This window comes from Thamnophis elegans, chromosome 9 (genome assembly GCF_009769535.1).
Source record: "Thamnophis elegans isolate rThaEle1 chromosome 9, rThaEle1.pri, whole genome shotgun sequence".
In the NCBI taxonomy this organism is placed as follows: Eukaryota; Metazoa; Chordata; class Lepidosauria; order Squamata; family Colubridae; genus Thamnophis; species Thamnophis elegans.
In genome coordinates, this window is record NC_045549.1 from 39,440,617 (window position 1) to 39,464,960 (window position 24,344).

Consider the following 24,344-nt stretch of genomic DNA (forward strand, 5'->3'; position numbering starts at 1 on the left):
CCACTGACAATATTGACATTGACAATATAATTAGAAATATAACTAGAACCAACTCACTGCAACGCTTTATTACAGATGCAGCCATTTTAATACTAATGTTATTTTAAAGGACTTCATCATGTTACAGTTTCATGAGAATTCTTACATCTTCAGTTATGAATTTATCATAGACGCCACAAAGTTTATCTCTCAAATCATATACATATTCTTCAACAGCATTTTTGGCATCATTTTTCTCCTTCTCCAGAATGTCTTGCATTATCATCTTCCCCTGAAGCAAATAAAAGAGTTCAGATAACTTAATCACAAATATAAAACACAGTTGATTTTTTTCTTGAAATACATCTATATTCTTCCACCCCAAATTGTTGGATTTACAAGTAACAAATTTTCATTTCTGCACTGATACAATTGTAATATTATTTCATGTCTATGGTTCAAGATTTCTGCAGTTGCTTACCTCATTTTCAATGTACAAATTAATAAGATCCTGTTCAACCTGCCTATATAAGTTAACATGGATGGGTAGATCAATGCTCTTGATCTTTGTTTTGCTTGACTGATTTGCATCAATCTTATCTCCTGAAGCAGTCTGCAGAATAAGAAATTAAACTGTCATCATAACATCTGTTCCCATTGCACATAAAGATAGAATGATGAAAAAACTATATATGTATAATTTAGCAGATAAAGCAATATCCTAATATGCTGCCATTTTTAATAGCCACTATATTGCAATTTCTGCATATCAACTTCTTATGAATTTTAAAATACAAAATTTGAAAAATAGAATGATTTTATTTTCCAACATTGCTTGGAAATAAATTCACCCTGAAGTGTTTTAGACTAGCAATTAAAGACCAATCCAAACAACAGTTTCTTCAAGGGTTATACATGACAAACATCCACCCTACCTCTATGTAAACATGAACCCTTAACATGAAAACAAAGTATACACTCTCCGAGTTTTATGATTTTACATATCAGGACACAGTAAAAATCATCTGGTCCTTAGCAGTTTTTAAAGGTAGTAAATGCAACCTTAGGTGAATAATACATGACATATTACACCATTACAAAAAGAAAGCCAAATGGAGAAGCCATGTGTGAAAAACTAACTACATGTTATGATTCAATAGCTTATAGGAGCACCTTTAGCAGCAATAACTTTCCTGTATGACTTTATCAGTTTCTCACATTGTTGTGGAGTAATTTTGGCCCACTCTTTTTTTACCATGTTGCTTCAATTCATTAAGCTTTGTAGATATTTGTATATGCACAGCTCTCTTGAAGTCCTGCCACAGCATTTCTGTTGTCTGGATTTTTATTGAACCATTGCAATTCCTTGATTCTTTTCTTTTTTCAGTCATTCAGTTGTAAATTTGCTGTTGTGCTTGGGATCATTGTTCTGTTGCATGACCCAATATCAGCCAAGGTTTAACTAGTAGACAGATGGCCTCACATTTGACTCTAGGATTCTTTGGTATACAGAGTTCATAGTTGACTCGATGATTACAAGGTGCCCAGGGTTAATAACTATAAACAAGCCCAAATCATCACCTCTCCACCACTATGCTTGATGATTGATATGAGATGTTTGTGTTGATATGCTGTGTTTGGTTTTTGCCAAATGTGGCATTGTGCATTATGGCCAAACATCTCCACTTTAGCCTCATCTGTCCAAAGGACAATGTTTCAGAAGTCTTATGATTTGTTCAGATTCAACTTTGCAAACCTAAGCCATGCTGCCATGTTCTTTTTAGAGAGAAAATGCTTTCTCTTGGCAACCCTTCCAAACAAACCATACTTGTTCAGTCTTTTTCTAATTATACTGTCATGAACTTTTAACATTTAGCATGTAAACTGAGTCCTGTACAGCAGAGTTCCCCAACTTTTCCAGCTTTCTGGACCAGGGGATCGTTCTGTGCAAGTGGCTGGCAAGCATGCACAAGCAGCACCATTTGTGCAACTGGCACGCATGCATGTCCACCAAATGCACCACACTCACCCGCCATTTCCACAGCCCGATTGCAAACTGCTCATGGCCCACTAGGGGGGCATTGCACTGTTTGCCTTGGGATGAATTTATAAGTATGCCAACTCCTGGGAAGATTGGCAACTATTTTGAATGTTTTCCATTTGAAAATAATCTTTCTCACTTTGAATTGTTTGGAAATGGCCTTATAACTCTTCCCAGATTGATAGGCAGCACAATTGCTGCTCTTAAGATAATTGCTGATGTTTTTCCTCTGTGGCATTGTGTTAACACATACCTCAATGCTGGACACCAGCAAACTCCTAAAACTTCAGTTTTTATAGAGGCAATCAAACTTGCTGCTGATTACCTGATCAAGCTGCTATATAGCCTTTTCTTTCTTATGGAAGTGGTAAGGATGTATTTTACTAGTTTTTCACACAAGACTTCTCCAATTTGGCTTTTATATAAAACAAATTATGACATGGTGTGATGTGTATTGTTGTTCATCTGAAGTTGTATTTACTTTTAAGAACTGATAAGGACTAGATGATTTTTACCATGTCCCGATATGTAAAAACAATAGAACTCAAATAGAGTGTACTTTCTTTTTCACATGGCTATAAGTGAGAATGCCAACATATCAAAGCATGGCATACTATGCATTTTTCAACATTTCCTAGCACTATCAAAAGATAGACAGTCCTAATATTAGAATCTGATTTTATCATAATTTCATACATACCTTTCCTTCAGTACCTATATGATCAGTTTCCTCATCTGTTTGACTTTGTTCTATTTGGCTCTTTTGATTACCGTCATCTTGATCAATCTGCATTTTAGCCTATAAAATAGAAATTTTTAATTCCACACTAAACTTTACGGGAAGTTTTATTATTCTTGTCAACAAGCAGTAGCTTTTCACAATCCAACAAGGTAAAAATGATTTTAAAATACAAATAAAAGCAATGGTACTAAATTTTGTTTATTTGTATTTATTTATCAATAGCAGCAATAGCAATAGCAGTAGACTTATATACCGCTTCATAGGCCTTTCAGGCCTCTCTAAGCGGTTTACAGAGAGTCAGCATATTGCCCCCAACAATCTGGGTCCTCATTTTACCCACCTCGGAAGGATGGAAGGCTGAGTCAACCCTGAGCCGGTGAGATTTGAACCGCTGACCTGCTGATCTAGCAGTAGCCTGCAGTGCTGCATTTAACCACTGCGCCACATTTTGAAACCTCCTCTTTCCCCCAGAAAAGGACTCTATTCTTGAGATACACCATTCCCCTACCTCCATGGTTTTTAGAAAAAAAATATTGACAAGTTTTTTTGGAGGGGGGCGATGCCTGTGTCTTTGAGTCAGTCATAACTTCTGGCAACCTCAATGTAAAATCCATGCAGTTGTTTTAGTAATACTTTTGGAATAGTTTGTTACTGCCTTCTTCCTAATAAAAGATTATTCAGTTCCTTCAACATGGTTTCCGAAAGGAAGTGTTCATGACTAATAAATAATTGTGGCTAGGAATTGTATTATTAATTACTTAATAATACAATTCTAATTATACATTACTGAGGTTGTATTATTAATTACATTATTAATCAGATATTAAAAGTAAAACAACCCTCTTGAGACAAAATGTAATTGCATTTATAACAAAGAACACTTTAAAATGTTCTATAAATAGTGAAGGAGGGAGTTTTTTGAAAAAGAATCTTAGAAAAAGAAACGTAAAGTTTTAAATGAAAGTAAGACAGTAAAGCAGAACAATCGAAAGCTGAAAATAATCCCTAGAATTAACACCTTATTACTGTAAGAATTCACAAGCTTGAGGCAGAACATCATTATTTATTTATGAAAATTTATATTTAGCCACACAGAGAAGGCCCTTCTTCTGGGTACCACCAGGTGTATCCCCCTCGGGGATGGGACCCGCAACATTCCCTACCTCTCTGTTCTAATAGGTCAGGTAGATGTGACCAGCAAGAGACAGTCCCTCAGATAATCTGGTCCCAAGCCATGAAGGGCTTTAAAGGTGACAACCAGCACCTTGAATTGCACCCTGAAGCAAATCAGCAATCAATGCAGCTCCCGCAAGAGAGGTGATACATGTGCACACTGAGGTCTGCACAAAACCATGTGGGCCACTGCATTTTGCACCAATTGGAGCTTTCGGATACTCTTCAAGGGCAGCCCCATGTTCATTGCAATAGTCAAGATGGGAAGTGAGTAGGACAGGAGTGACTATGAGTAGGGACTGTTGGTCCAGGAAAGGGCAAAACTGGCACACAACAGTTGTGCAAAGACCCTCCTGGCCACAACCACCACCTGCTCTTCAAGCATGAGTCATGAGTCCAGGAAAACCCCTAGATTACGCACAGGGTATGTTTGGGGTAGTGCCACCCCATCCAAGACCAAAGGTGGCAATTCTCCCTGACCCAATGAACCCCAAACCCAGAGCCACTCAATCTTGCAAGGGTTTAGTTTCAACCCTTTGCTCCGCATCCAGCCCCTAACAGCCTGTAGGCACTGCAAGAGGGGAGACACGGCATCACTTAATTCACTACAGGCCGAGACATACAGCTGAGCATCATCAGTATATTGGTGATAGCTCAGTCCATGGTGACAGATGATCTCACCCAGCGGCTTCATATAAATGTTGGAACAGGAGCAGAGAGAGTACCGAACCCTGTGGAACCCCATAAAGCAATGGGCGAGGGCTGCATCTCTATCAACACTGTCTGAGAGCAGTGCAGAGGACGGAAGTGAACCAGGATAGCAAAAGGCCTCTAACTCCCATCCCCCGAAGCCACCCCCATGGTCGATGGTATCGAAAACTGCCGAAGGTCAAGTAGAACAAGAATGGATGCACTACCTCCATTTCGCGCTTGCCAGAGATCATCCAAAAGTGTGACCAATGCCATTTTTGTCCTGAATCCTGACTGGTAGGGGTTGAGTAATCCGTTTCATCCAGAAACCTCTGGAGCTGCTGCACGACTACCTTCTCAACAACCTTCCCCAAAAAGGGAAGATTAGACAGGTTGGAAATTATCCAGCTGGGTGGAGTCCAGCGATGGCTTAAGAAGTAGGCGGACCACAGCCTCCTTAAAGTGGTGGGGCACTGCCCCCTCCTGTAGGGAAGCATTAATCACCGCCAGAGTCTACCCACCTGGGAAGCTTTCACAAGCCAGGGGAGAATGGGTCTAAAACACAGGTGTTTGCATGCATACTCCCTAGGATCCTGTTTACTTCCTTGGGAGCAACAGGTCAAATGTTCCCAGATAACAGGGCAAGAACCTGCCTTAAGTTAAAAAAAAAAAAATTCCAATATTTTTGAATAGTTTATTTTTTAATGTACACAGGCATCACTATTACGCTCAACTGTTAGCCAACATCTGAAGTTGAAGCATTGTTGCTATAATTATAAAGTACCAAATAATCTATATTTTTATAGAGGTGTACAATGATCCAGGAAAAGTCACTGCTGTTTTACAATGTTGCCAACATGTGCTTTATGAGTAGTCCTATGTGCTTTGAATCAGGTTTTTCTTTTGCTTCAACTCCCCCCCCCCAAATGTTAAGACTTTTCTAATAGTGCAGCTATTAGAAAATTTTTACAATTACCATCTTTTATATCCTACTGTATTCTCAAAAAAGAATCCAAAACTATCTTTGCTATCTTCTGCTTACCGAATGCTATATATTTCACTTCAACCTCAGAGTAGAAAGGTTGCATCTTCACTTGTGAAAGGTGTCAATACATGTCATCGTATCAGAAAATAGTTAGCAAATATTTGAGAGAAACCAAGGCTTAAAAATTAAAATGGCTACATTATTATCCTTTCAACTCTTTACATCATTACTGACATTTGCATTAGCAATATTCAAGTTACAATCATATTTTCTGTTGCTTTGGTGTGCTTCTAACAGACATAATGTAAATTTGTTTAACTTAACTATTTTAAAACTTCTATGGATGTTGAGACATATTTACAAATAACTAAGCATATTTATATAGTTTTATAAGAGATTTCTCAATACAGTGTCAAAGATATAGCCTTTATTAGTATAGAGAAAGAGTGAATAAGTATGTCTGTTTATAAAAGCAAGGAATATAAGAAAGGTTAAAGATAGAACGCAAGTTAATTTACATGGGATAAAAAAAAATATTGAAAGCACTAGGATTAAAAAATTTCATAGGTTTGGAAAAAAAGTTAAATTACTGAAACAAACTAGATTTTCAAAACAAAAATTCTTAATGACAAAGAGTAAAAGTAAAAAATAACCCCACTGCATTTAGTCAGCACAGTACATACCACAATTTAGAATTAAGAATTCTATTTATAATTTTTACATACCAGTTCCTCTTTGCTTTGATTCCTACATGACAATTCTGTGTCCATTGGAATATCATTAGGCTCATTGTCCAAATTTCGCTTCTCTACTACAGATGCATTAGCCACACTGAAGATTCCATGGATATTAACTCGCACTTTAACTTTAACTTTTGAATTATCACCATCGTTTTGGGGACCAACATTTTGAATAACAAAATGACCTAAACAATACAGCAATATGGCACTGGTTAGTACACTTACTTATTTATAGCAAACATTACAAAAGCATTTATGAACGTATACTTCACTTATTGTTTTTAATGATGGTTTGAAGTGATGATGCCTCAGACTGTCGCCTAACCTCCAGTCACGTGATTGCAAGTTGGGCACTTAGCAACTGGATCCATTTACAACAGTTCAGCATCTTGTAGTTACAAAATTGTAACCTTCCCAGCCAGCTTCTGAGAAGCAAAGCCAACTGGGGAAGCCAGAATCACTTAATCACCACATGATTTGTATAATGACTGCTGTGATTTCTTTAACAGCCATAAAAATAGGAAAAAAAATCAGTTCTGCTTACATGATGACTTGTTAACAATCACACTGCTTAATGACCAAAATTCCAGTCCCAATTATGGATGTAATGTGAGGATAACTGTATGCATGCATCTTTGATGGACAACTTCCTCAAATGGCTGCTACTGCAGCTATGCCTGAATAACTGTAAGCTGCCTACAGTCACCATGGGAAGAAGGGAGGGGCATAGAAGTTTAATAAATAAATGCCAGTCAGACATTTGTTTCCATTAAGAAGAAATAGAAGTAAACAATACCAAACCATATCTGTTTCGTGGATAGAAAGCCTTGAAAAATATATTACAAGCACTAAAATCTAATTGAAAACATAGAAATAACCAGTTTCCTCTAGTGCAGCATCCTATTATCCCTCTATAACCTTCTCCAGAAGGGGAAGATAAGGAACGTATAAACATAGGATAAAAGGATACTCAGAATCCAAAATATTTTGTACACTACAATCAACAACTGCTAAGTAAAAGAAAATACAGGCAGTCCTCGGTGAATGATAGTAATTGGGACAGGAATTTACAGTTGCAAGAAAAAGTATGTGAACCCCTTGGGATTCCGTGGAGTTTTGCATGAATTGGTCATAAAATGTGCTCTGAACTTCATCTAAGTCACAACAATAGAAAAACACAGTTTGCTGAAAATAATACTGCACAAACATTAGATGTTGCCATGGTTTAATTGCACATAACATGTAAACATTCACAGTGCAGGGAGGAAAAAGTATGTGAGCCCCTAGCCTAATGACGTCTCCAAGAGCTAATTGGAGCCAGGAGTGAGCCAACCTTGACTCCAATCAGTGTGATGATATTGGATGTGTTGCTGACAGCTGTTCTGTCCTTTAAAAACACACACCTGTTTTGGGTTTACTGGTTTCCAGAAGCACTGTCTGATGTGAACCATGCCTCGCAGAAAAGAGCTCTCAGAAGACCTACGATCAAGAATTGTTGACTTGCATGAAGCTGGAAAGGTTACAAAAGTATCTCCAAAAGCCTTGATGTTCATGTTTCCACGGTAAGACAGACTGTCTACAAATGGAGAAAGTTTAGCACTGTTGCTACTCTCCCTAGGCGTGGTCGTCCTGTAAAAATGACTGCAAGAGCACAGCACAGAATGCTTCATGAGGTAAAGAAGAATCCTAGAGTGTCAGCTAAAGACCTACAGAAATCTCTGGCACATGCTAACATTTTTGTTGACACATCTACAATAAGGAAAACATTAAACAAGAATGGAGTACATGGGAGGACACCACGGAGGAAGCCATTGCTGTCCAAAAAAAATATTGCAGCACATTTGAAGTTTGCAAAAGAGCACCTGGATTTTCCACAGCACTACTAGCAAAATATACTGTAGACAGATGAAACCAAAATTTAGTTGTTTGGGAAAAAACACACAACATATGTGTGGAGAAAAAAAAGGCACAACACACCAATATCAAAACCTCATCCCCACTGTAAAACATGGCGGAGGGAGCATCATGGTTTGGGGGTTGCTTGCTGCCTCGGGGCCTGGACAGATTGTTGTCATTGATGGGAAAATGAATACCAGAGTTTATCAAAATATTTTTGCAGGAAAACGTACGACCATCTGTCCGCCAACTGAAACTCCGTAGAGAATGGCTGGTGCAACAGGACAATGACCCCAAAGCATAACAAGGAAGTCAACAAAAAAATGGCTTCAACAGCACAGAATACGCCCTCTGGAGTGGCCCAGTCAGAGTCCTGACCTCAACCCGATTGAAATGCTGTGGCGTGACCTTAAGAAAGCGATTCCACACCAGAACATCCCAAGGAATATTGCTATACTGAAACAGTTTTGTGAAGAGGAGTGGTCCAAAATTACTGCAATCAGTGTGCAGGTCCTGATCTGCAACTACAGGAAACATTTGGTTGAGGTTATGCTGCCAAAGGAGGTCAACCAGTTATTAAGGTCCAACGGTTCCCTACTTTTTCCGCCCTGCACTTGAATGTTTACTGTTATGTGCAATAAACCATGGCAACTCTAATGTTTGGGTAGTATTTTTTTCAGCGACTGTGTTTTTTCTATTGTTGTGAATTAGATGAAGTCAGAGCAATTTTATGACCAATTCATTGCAAAACTCCACATAATCCCAAGGGGTTCACATACTTTTTCTTTGCAACTGTATATTGCTAAGCAATGTGTTTGTAAGGTGTGACTTGATATGATTGTGCCACTTGGTGATAGTTACTAGTTACTAATAAATGACATATCCAGGAAAAGTACAAAATATATTAAAGCAAAAGAACTAAGCATTGTGCACAGAAAACAAGACATTACTAATTAAAGTTATTTTATAAACTAAAATCTATTAGGTGAAGATTCTCATAATTTGGAGCAAATCTTTAAAAAGTTTTTGTTGTCATGCTCAGCAAGTAACCAAAGCATTTACCTATTCTTGTATCAGGATAAGGAACATCATGAGGATGTGTATAAAATGCTTCCAATTCAAAAGGCTCTTTTTTGTGGAAAGTAATAACTTTTGAGAATGGAGAAGCATGATTTTTGTTGAAGACTTCACATTCACTATAGAAAAGAAGAGTGCTTATAATTTAAACTCAAAAAGAATTACAAATAATGAGAATAGGAAAGTAGACACAATGCATCTTGTGACACCAATTACCTGAAGCCAGAGAATTAAAACTACTGTTACTTCTATATTATAATTGTGTACAATCAATAATTCATAATAAACCATCCGTTATAAATTTTATTTTCACAAAACTAATAATTTTGAGAGGAAGTTACATAACACAACATTTAATATTAATTTAATGGAACTTTAAAATTGTAACCTCCTTAAAGATAACAAGCTAGGATACATACAACTCAATACTTAGACAAATACGATAGGAAGTTGAGAGGAACTCATTTAAAAATTAACCACAGAATGGCCTCCACTTACAAGTCTTTGCAATTAAAAGCAGTGCCCACGCATGCGCACACATACATGCACTTACACACAATGAGGGAGAAAGAGAAAGAGAGAGAAAACATAAAATAAATTCAACTTTAAATTCAAAAAGTTAAATCCAACTTTAAATTGCTTCTGTAGGTACATTGAAGATTAACCAGACAAATAAGGCTACATAGCAGAGTTAGTATGACATGAGGATAAACCCAATATGTTACCTTAGTTTTCTTGCATTTTTAGAATAGTCAGGGAGAAAGAGGGAAAGTACTGATGGAAGAGCAGTATAATTATAGTCCTTACAACTTGAGTGGAGAGGAAGGAAAAGTAATGGAAGCAGAAAAGATGAAATCAGCAGGATTAGGTCAAGATATTCTGTTGCTTGAGACAGAAGAGCAATCTGTTTTCCCAACATGAGTAGTATATAAGATTGGCTAAGATACTTTGAAGTACAAGATAAATGTACTCGAAGTTTTTTTCCCCCCTGGAAACAAAGGCATTAAAAAAACTCAATTAACTAGACTGTCATGACCTTAAACTCAGCAAAGGAACTGCCTTTCTTTTTCCAATGTAATTAAGTGCCTTGGGGGATTTTTTTTAATGTACTTAACACTGAATTGACTCTCAAGCTCAGCAGAAAATCAGAAACAAGTACAGTCATGTAAAAAAGAAAATACACCTTCTTTGAGTTCTGTGGTTTTACATATCAGGACATAATAAAAAGATTATTCACAAGTGGAAAGCATTCAAGACATTATTTCTGTAAGCCGCCCGGAGTCCTTCGGGATTGGGCGGCCTATAAATTTATTAAACAGTTAAACAGTTGCCAATCTTCTTAGGGGCAGACATCCCAACAAATTCACCCCAAGGTTAGACTGTACAATGCTCAGAAAATTGCAAAAAAGCCATGAGTTACATCTCAGACTCTACAGGCCTCAGTTAGCATATTAAACATTAAACATTCATGACAGTACAATTTAAAAAAAGACTAAGGAAGTATGGTTTATTTGGAAGAATTGACAGAAGAAAGCCTCTTCTCTCTAAAAAGAACATGGCAGCATGGCTTAGATTTGCAAATTTGCATCTGAACAGATTATAAGACTTCTGAAACATTGTCCTTTGGGCAGAAAAGACTAAAGAGATGTCTGGCCATAATGTATAGTGCCATATTTGGTAAAAACCAAACACAACATATCTACACATCTCACATCAACCATCAAGCACAATAACACCAGGCTTCAAATTGGCGGCCAGGATTTGATTGTCTTGAAAGAAATACCACCTCAAATGCTAAGAGCCAGGAGAGATTATGCTTTTCTAGTGGAAGAACTCAGAAACCATCAGATACAGTACAGATGGGATGTGCCATTTGGTATTATAATTACATATGACAAGCAAAGATATCGTCTCAACTCTGTATGGAAAGCTCGAGATTTCTATCACAATATTCTGAAGGTGGGACACCCTGCACCATCTGGATCTGGAGAAAGACCACAAGAAGGACAAGATAGACAGCAAGCTACACAACTACCAGACAAGACGCACTATTTCCCCTTCCCGGAAGGGCAAGGTGTCATGGAACAAAGACCTAGCCGTATGACTACCAGACGAATGGAAAAACAAGCTACAATGCAACAACCTCAACAATCACCGGCCATTGATCAAGGAGTTACAGCAACAAGCTCAGAAGCCATGGGAGGAACTAGGCCAAAGGTTAAATAGGCCACACAGGAGGCTCTAAAAAAGCTTCAGGCAACCAAAGATGACAACTAAGATTTTGGCATGGAATGTCAATGGACTGAACTCTCCACAGAAGAGAAAGAAAATATTTCACTATCTTAAACAGTTCAAGAATGATATAATTTGTCTGCAAGAAACTCATATCAAATCAACTGATCAAAAATATTTGTTTAACCCCAAACTTGGTCAACATTTTGTGACCTCTGCTATGGAAAAGAAAAATGGTATAGTTGTATACTTAAGAAAGACATTAAGGCTGAACTAATTGAAGCAGATCCTTTGGAAGATATATCGCGCTAGACCTAATCTTAGAAGGGAAAAAGACATTACTTTTGGGAATTTATGCTCCTAATCAACAGCAAGACGGATTCTATAGAAATCTTCATGCTAAATTAGTACAGTGAGTCTATAAGTCTTGTATACTATTGGGTGACTGGAATGGTGTGATTGACACTAAAAGAGATAAGAAGACCTCTCGCCCCAAATACTAAAATGCGAGCTAAGCTACCCAAACCTTTTTTGACATGATGGACGATTTTGAATTGAGAGATATTTGGCAAGAAAGAAACGCAGAGGAATATGATTTCACCTTCTTTTCTGATAGACATCAATCCTTTCAAGGATTGATTTTTATAACTTATCACTAATGATTTACTTTCTAGGGTGAAGAAGACAAAGCTTGCGGCGAGGGTCTTTCGTATCATAACCCAGTATGGATGGAATTGGAAGGGTAGTGCAGACAAGAAGGTCTTGGAGGCTGAATGAAAACTTATTCAGATATGAAAAGTACATTAATGCTTGTAAAAAATTGTTATCTGAATACTTTGTTCTGAATATGAATAAGGGTACACCTATGGAATTTGTATGGGATGCAAGCAAAGCGTATATGAGAGGAGTCTGATGAATATAAACAAATACATAGACATAACAAGGGTTAAACGAAAAGAATTGGAGAGAAGGAAATTAAAGGGAAGAGTTGGAGTTTAACATTGAATCCAGGCAATACAAAGGTTAAGGAAGCAATTACCATATTAAAATCCCAATTTGATATGTTGATCTCTGACCAGGTAGCCACTAGTTTATTATTGCAAAACACAACACTTTTTGTAATGCAAATAAACCGGGCAGATGGTTAGCTTATCAGATTAGGAAAAAAAGGAAAATTCGAAATGTAACCAAATTGATTTTATAGAGGGAAGGAGGTGTTTCAACAGGAGGAGATTCAAAAGGCATTTCGGGAATTTTTCACAGAATTGTATAAAGGGGACAAAATTAAGGGTTTAGATATAGACAAATACTTAGATAAAGAGAAAATACCCCTAGTGAGAGAAGAGTACAGGCAAAACTTGAACCAACCAATAACCTCAGGGGAAATCTTGCAGGTAATTAAGCAACTAAAGTTAGGGAAAGCGCCAGGCACAGATGGCTTGACAGCGGTCTACTATAAAATTTACAGTTAGAAATGGTAGAACCTCTTAAGAGAACTATTTAATAAAATTCAAACGGAAGGTAAAGTGCCCCCATCTGGAAGACAGCGTTTATATCTTTGATACCCAAGAAGATCAAGATACTACCCAACCAAAAATTATAGACCTATCTCATTACTTAATGTAGATTATAAATTTTACTAAATACTAGCAAATAGGTTAATGGTGATTATTCAACAATGCTACATACCGACCAAACAGGTTTTATATAGGGGAGACAGATGAAGAGTAATGTTAGGACTAATTATTAATGCATTAGAATATTTGGGCAAAGAACAACCAAATTCCTGCTGCGTTCATATTTCTGGATGCTGAGAAGGCCTTTGATTGAGTTAACTGGCAATTTCTGTTGAAGGTATTGCAAAAAATGCAGATAGGAGATAGCTTTTTACGGTCAAATAAAGCAATATACCAACAGCAAACAGCTCAAATCATAGTCAACGGAAGTTTAACAGACCCTTTTCAAATCGGAAAAGGTACAAGACAGGGCTGTCCTTTGTCCCCACTATTGTTCATTATAACTTTGGAAGTGTTGTTGAATAAAATATGGGGCTTGGATGGTCTAAAAGGGATCAAGATTAGGCAGCAAGAATACAGAGTCAGCGCTTTTGCGGATGATTTGGTCATAATATTAGAACAACCGTAGGAATCTAGTATGGTTTTAATGAATACGATTAATCAATATGGTCAAGTGTCTGGTTTTAAAATAAATTTAGGGAAAACAAAAATATTAGCTATAAATATGAATACTAAACAAAAGGAAGAACTAGGAGGGATGTTAGGATGTGAGGTAGTCAAAAAAGTCAAATATCTTGGGGTTAATACTTTAGCCTCAAACGGGAAATTATATAAGCACAATTATGAACCACTTTGGCGGAGTATACAGATAGAGATGAAAAAATGGGAGAAACTGCACTTATCTTTGTTGGGTAGGATAGCGGCAGTGAAAATGAACATCTTACCAAAATTTTTATTTCTTTTTCAAATGTTACCTATACTTTAAAAAGATGCGAATCTTTTAGAATGGCAGAAGGGTATCAACAAATTTGTATGAGCCGGAAAGAAGCCAAGGGTAAAGATGAAAATAATGCAAGATGTACGCGAGAGAGGAGGCTTGAAATTACCTAACCTAAAATTAAATTATGATGCAGTGGCGCTATCCGCAATTAGCGATTGGACCCATTTAACCAACGATAGAATACTGAATATCGAGGGACACGATCTGGTATATGGTTGGCATGCTTACTTGTTATTCAACAAAAAATTGGATAAGAATTTTAAAAGTCATATCTTAAGAAATGCTTTACTGCGGGTCTGGAAAAAATATCAATATAAACTAAATGACAAGTTACCCATGTGGGCAATTCCTAGACATGCAATTGAAAATATGAATATAGCACAAAAACAGGATAGAACCACCTACAGACAACTTCTCACTTTGGAAAGGGGGGTTCTACAACTAAAATCTTTAGAGGTACTGAAAGAGGAGAAGGTAGTTCAAACATGGTTCCAGTATGGCCAATTACAGGCCAGGTGGAAAATAGACCAAAAAACTGGTTTTATCCAAGTTGAGGATAATTTGTTTAAACAAATAAGAGATCAAAGTTTAATGCATATAAAGAGGATATATAATGTATTAATACAGATGGATTCGGAAACAGAATTAGTTAAAGATTGTATGATAAAGTGGGCTCAAAATATTGAGGAACCAATAATGTTGGACACATGGGAAAGAATATAGGTAAGAAATGTGAAATTCACACAAGCACAAAACCTGAGAGAAAATTTTTATAAGATGTTTTATAGATGGCATTTAGATCCTAAAAAGCTGGCTTCTATGTATCTGAATGTACAGCCTAAATGTTGGAGATGTGGTTCTCTCGATGCTACATATTTTCATATATGGTGGACTTGTCAAAAGGTTAAGGCATTTTGGATAAAAATGTGGTGGATTATGCAAAATATCTTTAAAAGAAGGATAAAGTTTACTCCTCAGTTATTTTTACTAGGTATATGTACTGACTACAGCGGTAGAGACTAATTTGGTTCTGCACCTAATAACGGCAGCAAGACTGTTGGTGGCGCAATACTGGAAGAAGGAAGACTTGCCTACAACTCAAGAATGGACATTGAAAGTTACAAACCTAGCCGAGATGGCTAAAATATCGGCATATCTTAAAGACCATTCAAATGAGAGATATAAACGAGACTGGAAAAAATGGATTGACTATATACAAAACAAATACGGGACTAAGAAATTCCAGATAGCTTATCCTTAAGATTAGGAATAATCTAAACTGCTCAAAGTTAGTGTAACATGAAGAAGCTGAGTTCAATGCAGAGATGTTATCAACTTCTTTTTTTTATTTCGTCTTAATATATTTTAGACTGTGTTTGTTAAAAATCTATACCGTGTACGAGTTCTGGGAAGTCGGGGGGGAAGGGAGGTGGGGTGTTAGGGGGGAGGGGGGATATTTAGTATGTGTTAGATCTCAAAGTAACGCGACTGCACTTGTATACTGTTGCTCTTTAATTCCACTGTAAAAATAGGACAAGCTGAATACATTAATAGATAGTAGAAATACACTGAAGGGAGGAGTAGAGGGATAGAAGAAAGAGGGGTAGAGAGGGTGGGAGAGAGGATTGGAGGGAGGGTGAGAAGGGAGGGAGTGTACCGGGAGAGAGGAGTGGTAGAGGGGGAGGGGAAGTAGGGTAGAGGGGAATGAAGGAGGGAAGATGGAAAGTTGAAGGGGGGCGTAAGAAAGGGTGTATGGATGGTCGAAGAGGTACATTGGGTTTCTATTTTGGGGGGTATTATTGACAAGAGGAATGGCTGTGTTTATTGTTTAATGTTATATGGCCCCGGTTATGTACAGTATATATGTGACTGTACGAAATGAAAATGGAAAAATAAAAAATGCATTTAACGAGAACCATCAAGCACAGTGGTAGTGAAGTGATGGTTTCAGCTTGTTGAACTGAAACAACGTTGTAAACAAGAGTGGACCAAAATTCCTCCACAACTAAGTGAAAGACTGAGAAAGTCATATAGAAAACGATTACGGTCCAAGTTATTGCTGCAAGCTGTTGAACCCTGAAGTATAGTTTTCACACATGGCTTCTCCATTTTTGCTTTCTTTTTGTAAAATAAATGATGACATGGTGTAATATGCCATGTGTGGTTGTTCATCTGAGCTTGCATTACCTACTCTTAAGAACTAGAAAACTAGATGATTTTTACTATGTCCTGATATGTAACACCATAAAACTTTGTCAAAGAGGGTGTACTTTCTTTTTCACATGTAAGTATCTGAGTACTTAGAAAAACAGAGTTATGTTAAGCTTCAAAATTATTTTATCCCAATGCTCAGTAGTTATTGCCTTCTCATCCCACAATGAGCATGAATGTCATATTCATAGAAAAGATGAGATGGGAATGCCTTGTCTTTGCCAAAACAAATTTTGGAAATGCTCATAAAAGGAACGTGAGACGAATGCTTACTATAATGTGAATAGCAAAAGGATTGGGGGGCTCTGCTCTTCAAGGAAAATAAAAACATGAAGAATTGTATTTCTTTACAAGATAAAGAAATTATGTAATAGTTTTTAATGTATAAATCAGTGGACTTTATAATTTATAATTCATACAAATAATACTTGTACAAAGTTAACAAATGGCAAATCTAACCTACTTTTGTTTATAGATATACTATCTACTTAGTTATTTCATATTTTTAAATCTCAAAACTCTTACCCTGTTCCTTCCTCATAAGATGATTGCCACCTCAGAGTAATTGAGTAAGGAACAACATCTGTGATGGAAAATTCACGAACTTTAAATGCTGGGGACAGAATTGCACACTAGAAAAGAAATGGAGTATCACTCAGACATGTGTCTGGTACATGTTTATTTTATTTATGAGGTACTTATAACATTTTAGCTTCACAATTATAAAACCTTAGAAAAATTGTTGTGGCAAAATCTATGATGTTGGAGATGACTAGTAACTTTTTTTCTGTGACCAGAAAAATTATACAAGAGATGTAACATTGCTCACAAACAGAGATCAGCTGTTTCAGAGAACAGATTCAGGATTAGTCAAAATGATTAATTTAAAATATATATATATAATTTAATTTTTGTTAAATTGGTTAAATAGCTGTGTTACCTTCAACTCCTTAATGTAAAGATTAATGTAATTATAGCATGCTTCTTTTGATAAATTTGCAAGACCAAGAAATTTAAGTAGTTATACTGAAAAGAAAACCAGTTAACACACCTGTAATGCACAACCCCTTGCAACAGCTTCATCTGCATTTAATGTGGTACTTATCTCTTTACAGAAAAAATTGCAAATCTCTTCCTTCACAGCTGGAATACGAGTTGCTCCACCTACTATTTCTACACTGTAAATATCTTCACGCTGTAGTTCTAGGAGACAAATGAGATAATTTGTTTTTATGGATGCAAAATATCATCAATTTTAGAGGGAATGGGTTCATTTGGTGGAAAGACTGCAAGAATGGAAGCAGTTTCTCTATCATACATTGGCATGTCTCTTCTGTTAACATTAAAAACTACTGAATACTTGTGGAAATTCTATTTCAAAAATATACTTACCATTCTTATAGGTAATAGGACTCTAAGAATTAGATAAGCATGCCAAAATAATAATGAGAAATTAATGCCACATATAACATAGGAAGCTATCTGCTAGGTTCCAGAGCCTAGCAGAAGTGAATACATAATGAAAATAGATGATAATAAAAATAAATATGGTATAGTGTACGGTACTAAATTGGCAGTGAGGAGTAACATCTGGCAAAAGGTCGTTTGAGCTGTTCAGTTTTATTAAAAAAGACAAAAAGGCCCCAAATATGATATATGCCTTTCTTGGCTCTCTAAAGAGACAACTGTAAAGTAAGCAGACATATTGGATAATTTTTCTTTAATATTAACTTTTGTTTTTCAGCTACATCCTAGGTTATTAGGATTTCTGCTGTTCTGATTGCAAATGTTCATGTTTCCGTAACCAAAATTGATATCCAGTAGAAGAAAAGTCTAAGGAAATTTATGAGAACCCCAACTTCTGAAGAAACGGGCATATTTTAACAAAAATAAAGCAATTTCAGGACAAGGTCTCAAAACAGTTCTATAAAAGAAAAATGTGTTCAAGGACCATGAAGTGCTCAGACTAGAACTAGAATCCTAAAAAAGAAGCATTTCAAACCACAAGATTTTAATGCAAACTTCATTTGTTTTGCTCTACTCTGATTTTTACTTCTATTATGATTATTATTGGAATAGGAAAAAAAATGAAAACATTTATGATAAAATGCTTGTCTTCATCCAGATTGGCTATACTTAAACCATTATCTGTGGAAATGAAAACCATCAGAATCTTAAATGAGCTTTGGGACCATCAGGAGAATGGATACACAGATGTCCTATACTGAACTTATACAGTATAACCAGAAACACTGTGCTCTGCAGGTGCATGGTACAATATTTTAAAGTGATGGTCAAATAATGAGAACTACCATTTAACAAATGAACTGTAGCAAACTAGTGATTATTGACAAGTATAAAATATAAGGTAAATTTTCTCTCTCCCCCCCCCTTTAGTTTTGATTATTTTCATCTTTTACTGTACACTTGTGCCGGCTACTTGACTATACTATCCTAATCTCTACAAAGTCTATGAATCCCAAGGTCCTATTACTTAATTTCTTGAGACTCATGATTTTGGTTGCTTATTCAGTGTTAGATCTGAATCTGTATATGTACAGTCTAGCTCTTCTTTCCCAATCTTCTACCAAATTTTCCTTCCAGCACATTTTATTTTCTTTCCAAACCAACAGAGTATTCAAATACAATTAGGACTCTGTCTGTCTGCCTGTCCATTAGCATGATGATAGTCTAAAAACTAAGTAGGATTGGATCAAATTTGATGTGAAGAACTAAACAAAAGAAAGATCAAGTTCAAAAATAGACTGGCTCAGACCAGAAACTAGAGCATAAAAAAAAAAAATCCAAAAATTTCCTCAAATGCATTCCTTAGGGAAGAGGCAATTTGGCAGCTGCTCAGCATATTACCAACTCCTGCAATCTTAGAACCTTTCCTTCCTCTTTGTCACATGACAGAGCAAAACTATTAGGGGATTAAAAAAAATCTAGAAGCCATACTTTGCATGTTTTTCTTCTCTTATTTGGTTTCTAATCTATTATATTGGATGCCATTTTTCTATCTCGATCAGGGGTGTCAACCTCAATTTCACTGAGGGCTACATCAGGGCTGTGGTTGACGGGCCGGGTGGGTATGGATAACTGGGTGGGTGTGGCCAGCTTGACTCCATTCACTGGGCATGGCTGACTGGGTAGGCATGGCCAGCTTGATGCCACACCCCAAACTGCTGGCATGTTTCCTCTTCGCACTGGGTAGATCGGGCTGAAGCCACACTGCCTGATATTTCCTCTTTGCATTGGGTAGACCGGGCTGAGGCAATGTGGGCTGGCCCCTTACATTTTCCAGGCCCACGGGCCTTGTGTTTGACACCCCTGATCTAGATAATTTTTTTTTCTTCCCTCATCTTATTAGCATCTTTTCTTTTTTTATTATTATTAACGTTTTTTTATTTTTTATTTTCAAAACAAACACAACACATAAAACCTTCCTTTTTTACATACTGTAGAAAGTGTATCAGTTGGTTATAAAAAAAACTTTCATGTATCTCTTCCACAATCATCAAGCATAATTCATATTAACTCAAGTATTTTAACTCAGATATTTATACGTGTTACCGTCATCATACCTCCATTTTCATTTGACTATAGTTGTTTAAACGTCCTTCATCATAAAATATACCACGATTTAATACATAACCACATACTGGCATTTCATTTACTATCTCTAAAATCCTCCAATGACACTAAATCCTTGTCCTATTCTAGCTAAACATCCATAATATTTAATAACAAAGTTTTCTATCCTTCTTTCCAAATCACTGTTTACAATTTACATCTCATTTCCTTATATTGTACCCATACATATATATACGTTATTATCATTATCCCTCCTTTATTTGACTATATCCTGCATCATATCATTTTTCCCCCTAGTAATCAAGACTTAACTGAATCTAACTTAATTCTTTTTTTTTATTATTATAATCCAAAAGGGTTTCTAATCTTCCTTTCATGGGTACCATTCAATATTCATATCCAGTTATTACTTATCATAACACTACACATTGTATACATTATTATCATTATCAATTATTTATTTAACTATATTATCACAAAATTTCGCTAAATTTCGCTAGTTTAAATTATACTCTTCCATCTATCAACCTGTATCTTTCCAGTAACAAAACAGTGTCATATCTTCTGCCATTTGTGGCGTCAGTCCTCTAATCATCTCCTTAATCAGCTTTGTATGGACTCCTCTTAGCAACTCTTTGCTTATAAAATCTCTCATGTAATTTCGATGCCCTTCTTCTGTTTCCTTAATCTGCTTATCTTTGATTGTCGGTGGTGTTATCAAAACTATTGCTAATAGGATTTCTCTCTTTAAATCCATAAATTCTTTTATTTTTTCCTCTTCTGTATCTTCCCATCTGGGGTAGGTTTCCCCTCCATTTAACTCCTCTTTCAGTATGCCACGCTTTCCATTTTCAGAAACAAACCAATCACCATAAATATCAGCAATTTTAATTTCTTTATATTCATTTTCCTCTTTGATTTTTTTGATTTTATCCGCTACTTTTTCCATTTGATGAACATCTTCAACTTCTCCGTCATATTTTACTGTTAGATGCACTAAGTAATCCAACTTCTTCTCTATCCTCTCATTTGTATTTGATAGTTTCTGTATTTCTGAGAGTATCTTTTGCAGATTTAAAACTTCTTTCTGGTGTTGAAATTGTGCCATGATTTCCAGCTGACAAACACTGCTACTCTAGCTTAGAAGGTTTTAGCAGAATTAAGCATCACAATAACATTTCACCTTTCTCTGGTTAAGAATCTACTTCAAAGGAACATCTGTGTGTTTTTCTTCTTATCTCTCTATAAACAAGCTGTGAGTCCTTGAAGTGCCAAGCCAGGATAATCAGTGAAAAAAGTATTTCGTTTGCAATACACAAACATCTAGCTTCCGAGTAGCAGCGTTACAATGTTACCATTTCTTTGTTTCTTTTTGTATCTTTGTATTTCAAGTTTAAAAAAAGGACCGAATCTTAAATGAGTTAGAAAAACACCCACAGTAATGAAAGAGGAGAGTTTTAGTCCATAGATTACGGAGAATAGTCAAAGAAAAAAAAATAGAAGGAAACTTAATCCATTCGTTTTAAAAGGCTTACATAAATTCGATCTGTAAAAATAGCATTTAAAAAGTAAGATAAACCACTGTTCAAAACCAGCCCAAATTTAATTCAGCCGCTTATTTATTCTGTTCTCCAATTTAAATTAATTTTAAGGTTTTTTTTATAGGCAGTCAGTTTTAAAACAGTAAAAATTCCTCACCAGCTGAAAACACTTTCTCTTTCCATATCCTTCCATTTTGGAGCCGCCCCGACCTCATCAGCCATTTGGCTGGATTTTTTGTCACCGGCTTGAAGAGCTTCTCTTGGATCAATCAGAGACTTTGGGATGTCCGTGATCAGTAAGATGTATTCTTCCTGTTCACAATCTCTACGGGATGGTTTAGGTCCATTTGGACCACCCAGAGACAAAAGTGTCGACTGCGATCTCAGAGCACTGAGATTGCACGTCGTGTCGTCGCGACTTCGGCTCCTCCCTTCTTTTTAGCATCTTTTCTGTACCTGATAGAATCACACATACCTAACTTTGTAAGAACACCAATGCCAAAATATTATTTTTTCAATGTCCATAGACATTAAAAAATTAAAGAATATTCAATGTGATAGGCATGATCTACAGTAGCAAGCAGAAGCCTGTATATTAAATATAAGCATTCAAAATAAGCTGTTGCAGCATTTACTTACTAGCTTGTTCCATCACTGCTCTCAAAGGAGGTTCTACTCTGGCCAGAAGAGATGCACACAATTGTTCAAACTGAGCCCTGTTTTGAGAAAAGAATATTAAATATTTCAGGCATAAAAATGGTTATCTCATAATTCCCACTTTATACAATGAATATGGTACCTGTTCATTTTGCTAGAGACATCAACGTCATTCATAAAGCATTCTATGTTTACTGGAAGATCAGAAGTATTTGCACTCATCAGCTTCTTCAGTTTTTCACATTCCTGGTATAACCGCAGCAATGCTCGACCATTGTCCTTAACATTAAGTTTATATTTCATCCTGAACTCTTCACAGAAATAATCTACCAAAGCATCATCAAAGTTTCTACCACCCAAAAAGGGATCAAATGTAGTAGCAAGTACCTATGAAATTAAGCACAATAATAAGGAACATAAAAGCAAGCAAGAAAGAAAAAGACTTGTGGTTAGATAATGCAAATAGAAGTCTAATGCAGTGTCAGTGCAAGAATAATCCACTGTATAAATCTGCTGGCATTACATCCTTATCCTTATTATTATAACTATTATTATTTAAGATTTAATCTTCAATTCAATTGACAGTCTGAGACTGATAAAACTTAATAGTTCAAGTCCTAACCAAGGACCTAAGAGCTATTAAGGTAGCATCTGAGTATATAGGCAATTCTGAGTAAGATGGAATTTATTTATTTTCTGTTTTAACTTATTTTTTATCCTGTTTTATCTTTCTTATTTATATGTTGCTTCAACAATTTACCTTCAATTTTCCTTTGTTAAAAGCACAAATAGAAATCTGGTAGGCAGAATGTCCCATGTCTACAAAAACCACATTCCTTGGTCTCTCGTCTGGGGCTGGTAGATCCTGTTTATAAATTCCATAGGCTAAAGCAACTGCAAGAATGTAAAGAGTAAATTCTATGAAGTAGAAAAGCTTTAAAAATAACTTATAGAGTTATGAAAAACCAAGTCAGGGTTGCAGGGTTTTCAATGTTCTAATATCAGAAACAATTAGCTTCAAAATATTGGTTGCGCTATAACTAGTTATGTGCAAAACTATTATTCTAACTACTTTGGGAACGTAACAAACCAATCAGATTTACTGAAATTTCATATGCTTGGAAAAAATGGAATGGGAACACTGAAATATTTCAAGATGGAACAGTTTCATATACACTTTATTGCCAAAAGTATTCGCTCACAACTGATTCTGATTATGTGGATGGGCGAGTGAATACTTTTGGCAATATAGTGTACCTTGATAATTTCAAAAAATATTTTCTAAAATAAATCAATTAGCTTTAGGGAAACAATACCGTTTGATCATTTTAAAATATTTTGAAACTTTTAAGGGAAACAGTTTATTTTTTTTCCTGCCAGTCCTTTACCCTTGTGCTTGGCAATCCACATTTGCTAAGTTCACATCTGAAGGCTGCTCCTAAATTTTCAAAATGCCATTTATTTTTCTTTTAATATTGTCAAATTATAAGATACTCCAGAACATTCATTTTTCTTACTTATGTTCTAATGATATTCTTACAACTCATTGAAATTACTTATAGTTAAAAATGGCATAATATGAAGGAATTTGCCTCGCTCGTGAAACTTAAAAACTTATCTCTTGCAGTCAGTCCTTATAAAAATGGTGAGGATACAACAGTGTGGCCTGCTGCCAAATTACCTCCAATAGACCGAGTAGATCCCACAGATTAGGCCTCCTCCGAATCCCATCCGCCGGCCAGTGTCGACTGGCGACTACCCGGAGGAGAGCCTTCTCTGCTGGCTGCTCCGACCCTCTGGAACGAACTCCCCGTGGAGATTCGAACCCTCACCACCCTCCAGGCCTTCCACAAAGCCCCTCAAACCTGGTTGTTCCGACAGGCTGGGGCTAAAGAGCTGTTGCTCCCGTCTCGAATGGTATGATGTTGTGAGTTTTTAAATTATATATTGTTATGTTGTTGCTTTTAAATCTTTTGTCTATTCCCCTCCCCGGTTCGAGTTGTGAGCCGCCCTGAGTCCCCTTCGGGGGAAAAGGGCGGCATATAAATTTAATAAATTGAATTGAATTGAATTGAATTCAAGTGATTTTTGGTACAGTATTAATGTCTCATTTACTTACACAAAATAAAGCCAGTTTTCAACCTTGGAAACAAAAGCATTGAGCAAATTTGTTTATAAATGCTATCCTAGAACTGTTATATTAGTCATATTTAACTTATTGTGGTAGATTTCTGAACAGATGTTCATTAATGTTGCTTCAAGAATTTAC

General features: G+C 36.2%; 1 protein-coding gene across 1 annotated transcript in view; it reads right to left on the reverse strand.

Annotated features, from left to right (window-relative positions):
• Positions 1 to 24,344, reverse strand: part of HSPA4L (heat shock protein family A (Hsp70) member 4 like) — a 37,857-nt gene that overhangs the window by 7,416 nt on the left and 6,097 nt on the right. Inside the window, exons 6-15 of the mRNA XM_032223702.1 lie at positions 22,836 to 22,969; positions 22,218 to 22,462; positions 22,058 to 22,134; positions 17,335 to 17,486; positions 16,809 to 16,915; positions 9,309 to 9,442; positions 6,336 to 6,535; positions 2,721 to 2,819; positions 461 to 592; positions 146 to 271 (exon numbers count right to left, since the gene is read on the reverse strand). Of these exons, the coding sequence (XP_032079593.1) occupies positions 146 to 271; positions 461 to 592; positions 2,721 to 2,819; positions 6,336 to 6,535; positions 9,309 to 9,442; positions 16,809 to 16,915; positions 17,335 to 17,486; positions 22,058 to 22,134; positions 22,218 to 22,462; positions 22,836 to 22,969 (1,406 nt within the window). The remainder of the gene's footprint in view (positions 1 to 145; positions 272 to 460; positions 593 to 2,720; positions 2,820 to 6,335; positions 6,536 to 9,308; positions 9,443 to 16,808; positions 16,916 to 17,334; positions 17,487 to 22,057; positions 22,135 to 22,217; positions 22,463 to 22,835; positions 22,970 to 24,344) is intronic.